At 39.4% G+C, this 13,480-nt stretch overlaps 4 protein-coding genes across 5 annotated transcripts; 3 read left to right on the top strand and 1 right to left on the bottom strand.

Moving 5' to 3' along the window:
* The first annotated feature begins 1,044 nt into the window (after positions 1 to 1,044).
* On the top strand, positions 1,045 to 3,736 carry LOC116160195. Its single transcript, XM_031473333.1, has 2 exons — positions 1,045 to 1,357; positions 1,405 to 3,736. Exons 1-2 carry the CDS (start codon positions 1,162 to 1,164, stop codon positions 2,529 to 2,531), a joined length of 1,323 nt encoding a protein of 440 aa, XP_031329193.1. The 5' UTR covers positions 1,045 to 1,161; the 3' UTR covers positions 2,532 to 3,736.
* Positions 3,737 to 3,807: 71 nt separating this feature from the next.
* Positions 3,808 to 5,196, top strand: LOC116166364 (putative nuclease HARBI1). 2 transcript variants are annotated; one of them, XR_004144322.1, is made up of 3 exons: positions 3,808 to 4,070; positions 4,123 to 4,359; positions 4,411 to 5,196. XR_004144322.1 is itself a non-coding variant. In XM_031481322.1 (2 exons), the coding sequence occupies exons 1-2, from the start codon at positions 4,245 to 4,247 to the stop codon at positions 5,154 to 5,156; spliced, it is 861 nt and encodes a 286-aa protein (XP_031337182.1). In that variant the 5' UTR covers positions 3,808 to 4,244; the 3' UTR covers positions 5,157 to 5,196. The 2 variants fall into 2 exon arrangements, 1 of the variants encoding a protein (XP_031337182.1); XM_031481322.1 differs by having other exon boundaries at positions 3,808 to 4,359.
* Positions 5,197 to 5,342: 146 nt separating this feature from the next.
* On the bottom strand, positions 5,343 to 7,128 carry LOC116159930. The gene is made up of 3 exons (XM_031473032.1): positions 6,928 to 7,128; positions 6,262 to 6,863; positions 5,343 to 6,205 (listed from the first exon to the last, which is right to left on the bottom strand). The coding sequence occupies exons 2-3, from the start codon at positions 6,359 to 6,361 to the stop codon at positions 5,343 to 5,345; spliced, it is 963 nt and encodes a 320-aa protein (XP_031328892.1). The 5' UTR covers positions 6,362 to 6,863; positions 6,928 to 7,128.
* A 2,594-nt stretch (positions 7,129 to 9,722) lies between these two features.
* On the top strand, positions 9,723 to 13,209 carry LOC116159912 (uncharacterized protein K02A2.6-like). The gene is made up of 2 exons (XM_031473012.1): positions 9,723 to 13,075; positions 13,155 to 13,209. The coding sequence occupies exons 1-2, from the start codon at positions 9,723 to 9,725 to the stop codon at positions 13,207 to 13,209; spliced, it is 3,408 nt and encodes a 1,135-aa protein (XP_031328872.1).
* Positions 13,210 to 13,480: the final 271 nt, after the last annotated feature.

Below are 13,480 nucleotides of genomic sequence, written 5' to 3'. Positions count from 1 at the left end.
TCTTAGAAGTTTGTGAGTTTCGTGATCTTTTTGTGTATGCTGTGCTAACCTTTCAACTGTAAGAGGTAACACATTGATTTGATTTATATTAAATATATCAGATTCATCGAACAGGTTTGTAGGTTTCAGATCACTGTTTGATAGTAATCTCGACATTGCGTCTGCATTACTATGTGTCTTAGTGTTTTTATATTTAATTGTGTAATTGAATGCTTGCAAGTAAATCGCATAGTGTTGCATTCGAGCGGCAGAGAAAACAGGTAAATTCTTATGTGGGTGAAAAATTTGAGTTAACGCTTTACAATCTGTGATTAAAGTAAATTTGGCCCCATACAAGTATTGATAAAATTTCTTTACCCCAAATATAATTGAATAAGCTTCTCTGTCAACTTGGGAGTAACGCTTTTGTGTGTCTGATAACGTTTGTGAAGCAAATTGAATGGGTTTTTCAGTTCCATCCTGTAAAATGTGAGATAGTACTGCACCAACGCCTACAGAACTGCTATCTGTAGCCAGTACTAACGGCAATTTAGGATCATAATGAGTTAGCACTCTATCTGTCATCATTTCCCGCTTCACTGTTTTAAAAGCTTTTTCGCAATTGTTATCCCAATTCCAAAGTTCGTCCTGTCGTAATAACTTATTTAAGGAATGTACAACTGTACTTAGGTTATTAATAAAGCGACCGTAATAATTAATGAGACCTAAAAATACTCTCAATTCATCTTTATTTTGTGGTTGTGGAATGTTTTGAATTGTTTCCACTTTTTTCTTTGACTTTTCTATGCCATCCTTCGAAATTGTATAACCGCAATACTCTACTTTGTTAGCGAAAAAAGAGCATTTATCAAAATTAACACGTACATTGTATTTGTAGAATCGATCTAATACTTGTTTTAATCGTTCCATGTGTAATATCTCATTTGGTGCTGTAATACACACATCATCAAAAAATACTGTCACACCCTGTATACCTTGTAAAATGATTTCGATTGTTTTCTGCCAAATGGCAGGAGCAGAAGCTACACCATACATTAACCTTGTTGGTCTCAGTAGTCCCTTAATAGACCACTTACAAATAGAGGTCGCTGAAGGCGAGTTTTGGTATTAAAACATAACCTCACTTTATTCTTATGTATTTCTCCATAAGAATACTAAAAAATGCCTTACAATTGTTCAGTGTACAACTGTAATTCCACCACCAAGACGATACAATATAAATTTCATTCGTTTCCGAGAGAGGCAAAAGAAAAACGATCTTGGTTAAATGCGATCAAATCAGGAAAACAGCCCTCAAAGCATGCAAAGGTGTGTGAGAAACATTTTCGAAATGATGACTACGTTGTGACTAGTTTAGGTGGTATTTGTATTCCTTATCACAATTTATTTAAACTTTGAACACAGGTCAATGGAAAATACTTAAGAAAAGTGCAATTCCATCACAAAATTTGCCAAGGAGCTCTCATCATCTAGAGAAACGTGATTCTACTGCAAGAAGTGAAAGATATTTGTCAAGGCATACTCAAAAGATTGTAACCGACAATGACAAACATAATGTCAATCGTGACAATGAAATAGTTGACATTATCGCAGAAGATGTAGAAGAACAAGTTGAAGTGGAAAGAAGTGGCACACATCATGCGCAAATTCAAACGATCATTAGTCTTAAGCGATCCCAATTAATATCCGCAAGTTTCATAGATGAGGCTCAAATGAAACACATGACGGGATTTTCCAGAAAATTGTTTATTTTTTTTTGTCAATATTTTGGCAATTCATACACAAAAACACATTCGCTATTTACCAATGAAGACGAGCTCTTAATCACGCTAATGAAATACAGACTGAACTTACATTATACGACGTTAGCTGCCCTTTTTGACACAGATATTCGAATAATAAAATCCATAGTAGAAAAGTGGACAAAACACCTATACACAAACTTTAGACAAATCAACTTCTGGGATTTAAAAACGTGTAAGCACGGCCAGTACACGATAGTCTTGGATTGTACGGAATTTAGAATCGAACGCAGTGGTGATCCTCTAATACAACAAGCTACATACTCTAGTTACTATGGAACAAATACTTTCAAGGTACTGATTGGTGGAACGGAAAATGGAGAAATTGCCTTTGTGTCAGATGTGTATGGGGGTTCTATTACTGATCGCAAAATATCACATATATCGGGCATACTTGATCTTTTGAAGGAAGCAGATTACGTTTTGGCTAACCGAGGATTTGACATATCAGATCTTTTGGAAGAAAAGCATGTCCATTTAAATATCCCCCCATTCAAGAAAGGAGCGCAGTTAACGGAAGAAGAAATCTTTAAAACCAGGGCCATTGCTAATCGTCGAATAATTATTGAAAATTTAATAGGAGCGGGGAAAAAAAATAAAATCCTAAGTGATCGTATACCAAGACATTTATGGCATATAACAAATGAAATTGTATATAACTGCATGATGTTTATTAACTTCAAACCATCTATCGTTCATGATACTTTAATTACAGGAAGTAAGCAATAGTTTGCATCATAATGTAACTCATTTCACATCTTAAACTATATTGTAATATTCAAAGTAACACCACTAACATTAAGTAATATAAAATATATAATGTACATATCTAATCTTAATTTACAATACCAACGGTAAAATCATTAATGGTAAAATCTATTAACTAGATAACATTTTTAAGTAATACCTGAAATAAACGTAATGCAACTTTGTGATTAGAGCTTGAAGGAATACATCATCTCTTTCTACTTCAATTACAAATATACTATTATCAAAAGAACTAAAGATGACAAAGTCACACAATTCAATGTTTAACAAAAACATTGCTAATTGCACTTGACCATACTTATGATTCGTATTAAGGCAATATGGGAAAAGTTGTTGATTGTCATATTTGAGATATGGTAACTCTCATATAAAACCTTCCACAGAACAGGGCATTTTATCTCAATTAGTTTATAAATAACTCCGCTGTGCATTTTTAGGCCATCAGGACTAAATCCAAGCCAAGGAATGGAGGGATTAATTAGCAATCCTGTGGAATGCACTTGCCCATATTGGCATTGATACACTTGTCTAGCAAGGGATTCACAACTGTTACCATAATCAGTAGCTGCATTTCCTGTAAATGTAGAATTAATCAAACTATCTATCTTCCTTGGCCAGTTAGGGTTTGCATTGTTACAGTAAGTAAATAATTCGTAACATCTACTTGCTGTTATACGTCGCTTTCGATGCATTCTCCATAAGGTATTGTTTTGGTGGACAGTAGCCATAGCTATATCTAACGCACCGTCTACAGACACAACAACATTTTCTTTATAATATATTGCTTCAGACTGTGTCAAGTTTACTAGCGGCAGCGGTACTTGCAATTGTAAATTGGAATACAGTCGTTGTTTTAATGCATTTATAAAAGAAAAGTCGTATGTGTCAGTATTTGATGCAGGCAAGGCTTTTACAGATGCAGTAGGTGAAGTCTGTTGATCATCTTCGGTGGATTTTGCACCTGCGTTACTTAACCATAAATTAGCAAATGCAAAAGGCAAAACCAAATATTATTCCGAGGGGCTAACCTCCATTTGAATCTGTATACATCATTTTTTAGGGAGGAAAACCCCTCGAATTATTCTATGATGAGGGCATCACATATTCCTTCAAAAAGTTTGCTTATATTTAATAAATTCTCCTGTAAACATATTTGAAAATATTAATTAAATACCTATTTCAAATGTCGACTGATGTTGTACAACTTTTATTTTGACATTGCTTGTGTTCAGGAGCAATAATCACGATTGTGCGCTACGACATCTATGATGACCTGCTGCTAGTAATCGCTTGCAATTTCTTGGACGGCATCCACCACCATGCTTATACTTTTGTTTACAAAATTCTAACCTAATAATTATGGATGAATTTGTGTTTAATATGTTGATGGAAAACCCGTTGGAGGAACACATAAAAGCCGTTAGCGTAGTTGCAAAAGTATCAGCGAATATGAATGATGATGTTATTGGTTTAGAAGATACAGTTGCAGAAGAATATGGTGTAAGGTCTGCTTTAAGTTTGCCATCACATAACTTTATTGAAAAAATTGCAGCGTTTAATGACTCTGAATGTTTGGAACATTTTCGAATGAAGGGGACCACTTTGCAGGTGTGTTATGCTTAGCTTTCATTTTAAGTAGGTATGTAAAGCATTATTGACTGTTGCAGGCACTCTATGAATACCTATTTAAAGACAAAGTGCAACTTTGACAGTGCGAAAGTTCCAGGTGATAAGCAGTTATATGTAACATTGTGGACTCTGGCAAATAAAGATTCCTATCGAGAAGTAGGTAAGTACGAACTTTAATTGTTTTTCTTAATTAAGAAGTATGTTGTTGCAGGTAATTTGTTTGGATTGAGTAAGTCCACTGTCAACTTTATTTTTCACAAAGTTTGTAAATTATTAACAGAATGCAGAAATGATTTTATTAAGTGGCCGACAGCTGTGGAACAAACTGATATCAAAAGATACGTCCATAGAGTACATCGTTTTCCAAACACTGTTGGATTTATTGATGGATGTCACATACAAATAAAGGCACCTAGTAATAACCCTACAGACTTTTACAATAGGAAGGACGTTCACAGCATAGTGTTACAAGGCACATGTGATCATACTTTAAAATTTATCGACATATATCTTGGCCAAACAGGTCGTTCACATGATGCACGGGTGTTCAGAGAAAGTCCTTTATCAGATGTTTTAAACCAGGTTGTTCCCTCAAATTGCCATATTTTAGGGGATTCAGCGTACCCTTTACTTACAAGGATGATGACACCGTATCGAGATACAGGCCATCTTACAGCATCACAAAAGAAATATAATACCATTCATGCAAAATCTCGTGCATTCATTGAACGAGCCTTTGGTCGCTTGAAGGGGAAATTTAGACGCCTGAAATATTTGGAAGTTAATGATATAACAGGTGTAACGGATATTGTTTGTGCTGCATGTGTTTTGCATAACTTTATTTTAACATATGAACCAGATAACTTATATAGTCGGCAGCAGCAAGAAGACATAGAAATTGATGAAAATCTCTCGGCAAGTGAAAAGAGGCTGTTAATTACTAATTATATAAGCTGAAATACTTTGTAGTAATTTAAAGTGAATTAGATTGTAAGTGCTGTGCCTAATGCGATTTTGTTTAGTTTGTTATAAATAAAACGATATTGAAATTTTTCTTTTATTACAAGTTAAGTACTCGCAAATGACAGTAAAGAATAATTTTAAAAAAATGATAATTCTGAAGATAATAAAGAACTAACTAATTTATTTTTTTTGTTCAAGATATTGTTTTAGCAAATTATTTCTGGCTTCCTGTATTTTATTGCTTTTCATTAATATCTCATTCATTACATCTATTTTGGATTCCATCTTTGTTTGGCGTTCCTTTATATCGGCAGCCAATTCACGGTACTTATCAAACTTTCGCTTTCGAATTGTAGGCGCACGAACATTATTCGTTTCTTCACCATCAGGCGTGGAAGTACTCGGTGTTTGGGATCGACTGTTGGGTGGTGTATTTGTTGAATCTTTAGTGGCAGTCAAGGATGACACGTTCAATGACTTATTAGTAATTGATGAGATAGTTGTGTGGACTGAAGGCGTATTGGTTTTGTCTCTACTGGTACAGCTGGGAGGCACACATGACTCGTTAATTATTGGACTTGGTGAAGATATAGTTGTAATAGGTCTTAAATACTTAACAGGGTTAATATTGACATCTTGATTTAAAATATCTTGCATCAGGGAGAAATATGGCCACTTTATGGGTGCTTCACCAGTTTTGCGTTTCTTCCTTACCAATTTAATATATGTACCTTTTAAATTCCGAAATTTACGATCACACAATACGTCTGATTTGCCAATCTTGCACCCTATTTGCTTCCATAAATCTTTCTTTTTAATTTTGGTGTTTCTAAATTTGTCAATGTTTTCGGCATATAACGTTAAAAGATATTGCGTATCTTCATGGTTCCAATATTCATCGTTTTGGGAGTCCTCGGATACACCTTGCAACTCATTTGTTGTGTCTTCTGTCACGTCTGCTTCAGATGTGTCTTCGTTTTGGATAGACAGTCCTAACATCGATTGATTTTCATCTGTATTTTCTATGTACCCTATTTCATGTGCTGAAAGGAAAATTAAATTAATTTTCACAATTCTCTAAATATTTCCAGTTACTTACTTTGCTTATGTTGTAAAACTATGTTACAACCATTAATTGTAACCTCTCCATTTTCGTTGGTAACCACATTCCACTTATCTAATAATAAATCTAATTCCATGTCTAGCGTGTTAAAAACAAAAGTAAACAATTAACTTAACCTCAAAAATAAATGCAGCAAATTACGAAAGCGCTTTTTAAACCGCTGTCAGAAATTCGACAATCACATCTATCATGATTAGTGCTGCCAATCGTTCAAGAAAAAGGTGATGCCAACGCTGCTATTGCTGACTTGCTCCTGAACACAAGCATTGTATTCGAAAGTTTTCCTTTGTTCCGCACAGCACTTACATTGTAAATAATACTTGTTCCCATCAATATATGTTTTACTATATTTAATGAATAACTTGATCGCTAATATGCGGCCTTTCTGCATTCCTTTAAGCGCTCGTCGATCCGAAAACCATTTATGAATTGCATCGTAGCTTATCAATGCAGTTCCGGAATAAGTGTTCAACGGTTTAAACAAAGCACTCGTTGGGAATTCCTCGCTCGGTACACATTTCATTAAATCTACTTCGAATAAGGTTTTCTCAAGTCCATGTTCTTTCCATGTACTTAATCTAAAAGTAGAATAATAGGTTAGGAAATTAAAAAAATCTTTATTCAGAATATAACAACACTTACCGCTTTTCCAACTGCTGCTTCGATCCAGATGTTTTGGCACCTAACTGCTTTAAGGCAGATTTTAAATCGGAAATGTTCATTTTCTTTTAAAATCAGTTAAGTTTATTCTGTTCCCATACAACAACCACAGAAAACAGCTGATATTATACCAAAGTGCGACACGAACCGCCTAGCTCTAAAAGAAGGAACTAAAAAAGTGTAAGTGGTCTATTAACAACGACGTGGCTAAGAATTGGAAGAACTGGCTTCAACAATTTGAATGGTACGAAACCGCAGTACTACAGGAGAAAACGGCAGAAGTACAAGCAGCAACGTTCATGAGTACAATTGGGCCAGATGCAATCCACATATTCAACAGCTTTAATCTTACGGCTGCGCAACAAAAGGACATCAAAACGATAAAAGATAAAATAATTACTTTATTCCAAAAATCAATGTTTCGTTCGAGCGATACAATTTCTTTAAAGTAACTCAAAAGGAAAGCGAAACATTTGACGAATTTCTAACCGTTATTAGAAATTTGGCCAAAACGTGCGATTTCAAAGACTTGAATGACGACTTGTTAAAAGACAAAATTATATTCGGAATTAGAGCGGAACAAGTTCGCGAGAAGTTACTAACACAAGAGAAATTGGATCTCGATAAAGCATAAACAAAATTAATCAGGGATCGCATTCCGACTGGCAGGAAACAATCCATGTCAATAACGAAAAGTTCATTGTCAAATTAGACACAGGTGCACAATGTAACGTGTTAACCAAATCAATAGCATCAAAGGTAGGCGCACAAATCGTCCCAACCTATACCAAATATTTAACAACATATAGTAAACACAGAATTCAAGTAATTGGTGAAACCGTACTAAACTGTAGGGTAAAATCCATGAGTGCAAAAATAAAATTTAAAATCATCAACGAAGACGTCCCTGCAATATTAGGAAAGAAATCATGTCAGGAATTAGGCTTGATTCTTAGGGTAAACAAGTTAAGCATCGATCATAACCTTTACAATGGGCTAGGATGCATAAAAGCATACGAGTATGACATCGACTTGATAGATAACCCTTCACTCACGATCTTGCCACCACGAAAAATTCCACATGCAATCAGGGCAGACGTAAAAAAGGAATTAGATCATATGGAGAAGCTAGGAGTAATTAAAAAAATTACGGAACCTACACCAGTGGTCAGTCCTATGGTCATCGTTAGGAAAAACAATAGACTAAGAGTTTGCATTGACCCTACTAATTTAAACAAAAACATTCTACGCAGGCATTATCCATTAAAAACAATCGAGGAAATCTCGGCAAAAGTAAACGGTTCCAAGTATTTCACAAAACTAGATTGCAAGAAAGGTTTCTGGCAAGTCAAAGTTAGTGAACGCACTCAAAAATACTTGACATTCGCAACCCCCTGGGGTAGATATTGTTGTTTGAGGTTACCCTTCGGATTATGTTCAGCACCAGAAGTTTTTCAGGAACTAATGAACCACGTACTAAAAGACGTGAGTAATACTGAGTGTTCAATGGACGACATTCTAATATACGCAAAAACGGAGAAAGAATTAAATTCGGCAACAGAAACGGTTATCCGAAAATTAAATGAGGCGGGACTAAAACTTAATAAGGAGAAGTGTGTTTTCGCTAAGCAAAAGATAAATTTCTTAGGGCACATATTCACGTCTAAAGGTTTAGAAATTGACCCCCAAAAAACGTTAGCCATAAACAACTTAAAAACTCCGGAAAATAAAATACAGCTCAGAAGATTATTAGGAATGGTGACATACCTCAATAAATTCATACCAAACTTGAGCAAAATCACAGAACCATTGAGAACGCTGATAAAAAAGGACGTCACGTGGTACTGGGATATAGACCAAAGCCAAGCCTTTGAGAAAATCAAGTCGCTTCTAGTAAAACCACCGGTGTTACGATATTATGACGTCACTAAAGCAGTAACTTTATCCGTCGACGCTAGCTCCAAAAGCCTGGGTGCAGTTCTTATGCAAGAAGACCAACCTATCGCATACGGTACGAGCGCACTTACACCAACCCAGCAAAATTACCCCCAGATCGAGAAGGAAGCTTTAGCAGTGAAGTACGCATGCAAAAAGTTTCACGAATATGTATACGGGAAGGAACTAACGATCGAAACGGACCACAAACCATTGGAATCCATCTTCCGAAAACCCATACAGAATGCACCACCCAGACTGCAGAGAATAATATTCGACGTTTCGCAGTATGCGCCAAGAGTCATCTACAAGAAAGGCAAAGACATACCGATCGCAGACACGATGAGCCGAGACTGTGAACAGTCGAACATAATTAATCCACCAGAAGAAGATTTTCAAGTATGCGTAGTACTAGCAGCATCAAAAACAGCTACCGAGGAAATTCGACAACATACCAGACAAGACCGGCAGTTACAAGAACTGATCAAGTACGTTCAAGAAGGGTTTCCCGAAAACATTCGTAGCTTGCCACATCACATAAAACCCTATTGTGGTAAAGTGATCGGTGTGTTCGTTTCGGCGTTTCCGGGTCAGTTCAGTGCGCGCTAGGAAAAGTACGACGGGGCGCGTTTGGCGGGCGGGGAGCAGCGACCGGCAGTCGGCCACAGCTGGCAGAGAGTGAATGACCTACGTTGAAGCGCGCGCGGTTCACGGCCACCCGTTTTTGCATTGTATTATTTTTAGTATGAGAGTGGCAGTCTTCTAAATAAAAGTATGTTCGTTCCCGTCTTTTGTTTTCACTGAATAATACGACAGATTGGCGACGAGTGGGTTGAAAAAACATGGCTACAGCAACGGCGGCACACATACGTTTCGAGAGTTTCGATCCGGAAAAGGAGGAATGGACGTATTACATACAGCGTTTCGAGGTAGAATTAACATTACACGGGCTCAACACAGCCAGCAAAGCAGAAGAAAAAAGAAACCAGTTCCTGGCTAAGGTAGGATCGATCTCATTTAAGATTTTAGTGGATCATTTTAAACCGAACAGCGTCGTGTCGAAATCTTATGACGAGTTAAAAGCGGTTTTAGACAAACATTACAAACGTCAAACATATGTTCTTTCGGAACGGGTAGCATTTTCTATGCGCTGCAGGCAAGAAAACGAATCGGTAACACAGTTTTTGTCAGTTTTACGAGGTTTGGCGGGAAGTTGCGAATTCGGAGAAAACCTTAACGAGCGCCTACGTGACCAGCTTGTAATCGGCATTAACCAACCTGCATGGCAGCAAGAAATAATCTTAAAATACACGACAAACGCAGCAAAGTTGTCCGAGGTGGAAACCTATGCAATACAACTTGAGCAAGCAAGTATCCACGGGCGGAAATTATCCGAAATGACGCTTTTTAAACATCCTGAATCGGCAACAGCATTTCGGGTTAAACAAGTAGAAAGTCGTTCTTTTCCTAAACCTAGTACTAGTAAGGATGAGAATAGGGTCGTGTTACGGTTGGACATAGAAAAACATTGCATATTTTGCGGTTATGACGTGCATAAAAACACGGCGACGTGCGCGGCTAGGGACAAGACTTGTGCGGCGTGCAGTAAGCGGGGACATTTTGCGCGTGCGTGTATTTCGTCGGGTCGAGCAAAGCTGATAAACAAACAGCGAAGCGGCGGTGTTCGGCACGTTCGCGTTCAGGACAGAGACAGACGACAGTCAAACGAGAGTAGTGACGAAGAACATTTTAGCGCGGATTCGAATATTTCGGCAATTCGCGCGGTACGCGGAAAAAAAGCATTCCTCGATGTAAAACTTAACGAACTTGACGTTGCGATGTTGTATGATCCAGGGGCGGAGCAATCAGTAGCTGGAAGAAGTATCTGGGAGAAGTTGGGAAAGCCGAAACTTAAACCGACGCTCGACCTGGTGGTTTATTCACATTTACCTATTGACAGGTTGGGTACAGCGCACGTACGCGTAGCAGCATTTGGAACAATTCAAACTTTGCCTTTGACTTTCGTAAACAGTAATGATGTTCCGCTTTTTGGGTTTGATTGGTGTCTAGCGTTTGGGCTTCCCCTACCTCCTGGAGCGCGCGTCTGTTCAGTAAAGGGGGGGGAGCGCGAGGAATGGCTAGGGCCATCAGGACACACGGAGCACCCGGAGCAATTGCAGCTTGAGCGGCTTCTGTCCCAGTATGGGGGACTTTTCGAAAACAGAATAGGCACTATTAGGGGACCGTCAGCACGGATACACATTTCTGAGGATGTGCGTCCAAAAGCATTCAGAGCGAGGCCCGTACCCATTGCGCTGCGGGAACAGGTAAACGCAGAGATCGAGAGGCTGGTAAATGAGGGAGTTTTAGAGTTGGTTGACACCACAATAACTTCGATTAGCTGGGCCTCACCTATTGTAGTGGTTGTGAAGTCAAATGGCGCCGTGCGCCTTTGCGGAGATTTTAACGTGACGATCAATCCCTACGTACAAGTTGACGACTATCCGCTACCTACTTTCGAAGAGATAACCGCTAAACTTTGCGGGGGTCGTAAATTTTCGAAAATTGATTTGAAGGACGCATACCTACAACTCCAGGTGCACCCTGACTCCAGAAAATACCTTGTGGTCGCTACTCACAAAGGGTATTACGCTTACAAGAAGTTGCCGTTTGGAGTATCGTTTGCACCTGCGCTTTTCCAACGCACAATGGACCAACTGCTCTCTGGGATTGAGGGAGTTGTCTGCTATTTGGACGACATTCTGGTAACCGCACCTACACCAGAACTACATCTTCAACGTCTGAAACAAGTATTAGAGCGCTTAGAGGCAGTCGGCATCAAGACAGAGCGTCGAAAGTGCGCATGGTTCCAGAGCAGTATCACATATCTAGGGCATGTGATTGATCGTTTTGGCATACATCCGATAGCCGACAAGATTGAAGCAATACAAGGGATGCCAGCCCCGCAAAATACCACAGAGTTAAGATCATTTTTGGGATCCATCACATACTATGGTCGTTTTATACCAAACTTACATGCGGAGTGTGCACTACTACACCGGCTATTAAGGAAAAACGTAAGATGGGATTGGACTGAAGAGGACAACAAGGTTTTTTTACGTTTAAAGACGATTTTGTGTTCAAACGACACCTTGGTGCATTATGATCCAAAGCTCCCTATCTATGTCTGCACCGATGCCTCTAACAGAGGCGCGGGGGCGGTGCTTTCACACAAATTCACAGATGGAACCTTACGCCCTATCGCGTACGCATCACGCACGTGGACGGACACGGAAGGGCGTTACAGCACCATTGACAAAGAAGCCCTGGCCATTATTTTCGCAGTGTCTAAATTCAACAGTTCCCTCTATGGCCGCCATTTTTTCCTGGTAACGGACCACAAGCCGTTGCAATACATTTTTAGTGAAAACCGGACCACACCGAAGATTGCTAGCAATCGGCTACTCCGTTGGGCCACGATCCTGAATAGCTACAACTACACTATACAGTACCAGTGTGGCAAAGAAAACGCACCTGCAGACGCCCTGTCGCGTTTACCGATAGCCATGACATCGCGGTCCGCTGAGGAAGAGGCAGGAGAGCCTAAAAGAAGTCAGCTTCTACATCTCAGACTTCATCATTTGTGCGTGACCAGAAAGACTTTAAAAAGCGGCACCTCGGCTGATCCCGTGCTGAGAAAAGTTTGCGACTACACAAACGGCAGATGGCCGGAGAAGAAACATTTGGCAGCGGAATTGATTCCGTACTTCGAGAAGCGGGAGGAGCTATCTGTGGAAGAGGGGATTCTTTTGTGGAAGGGTCGTATTTGCGTGCCGGCCGGCCTCCAATCGGAAATCTTAAAAATGCTACACGACGGTCACCCGGGCGTCAGTGTTATGCAGTCCCTGGCACGCCTGCATGTTTATTGGCCCAGGATCGATACTGCGATAGAGGACTTTGTGCGAAAATGCTATCCATGCCAACGAGCGAAAAGAAACGAACAATACTTACCTCTGTTTCCGTGGGCACCACCGGCGGAAGCCTGGAGTCGCGTACACATCGATTTTGCCGGGCCGTTCCAAAACAAGTGGTGGCTCATTGTAGTCGACGCCTACAGCAGGTGGTTGGAGGTTGTTCCTATGTCGACCACTACCTCCGAGCGTACAATCACAGCACTTATGGAAGTTTTTAGTCGGTTGGGGCTCCCTAAGTTCATCGTTTCAGATAACGGACCTCAATTTGTTTCCAACGAATTTGAAACTTATTGCGCACAGAGTGGGATCACACATATTAGGGTCACACCCTACCATCCGAAGTCAAACGGGTTAGCCGAACGCATGGTAAAAACGTTTAAAGAGAAGATGTCAGTTATGGAAGAGCCAAACCCACAGCGCCGTTTATCACGTTTTCTTTTTATGTACCGGAACACTAACCAGCGCTCCACTAATCGGACACCGGCCGAATTAATGTTTGGTCGCCTTCTACGCTCTCCTTTTGATCAACTGAAGCCTGACGTCACCAGAAACATAGAAAAGGAACAATTTCACCAGGCCCGACTTCACGACAGAAGGGCAAGATTTTTCGAGTTTGATGCGGGCGA

The sequence above is a fragment of the Photinus pyralis genome, unplaced genomic scaffold, assembly GCF_008802855.1.
Source record: "Photinus pyralis isolate 1611_PpyrPB1 unplaced genomic scaffold, Ppyr1.3 Ppyr1.4_LG1, whole genome shotgun sequence".
Classification (NCBI taxonomy): domain Eukaryota; kingdom Metazoa; phylum Arthropoda; class Insecta; order Coleoptera; family Lampyridae; genus Photinus; species Photinus pyralis.
The sequence above is the reverse complement of the archived record's forward strand: the minus strand, read 5'-3'. Positions and strand labels throughout refer to the sequence as shown.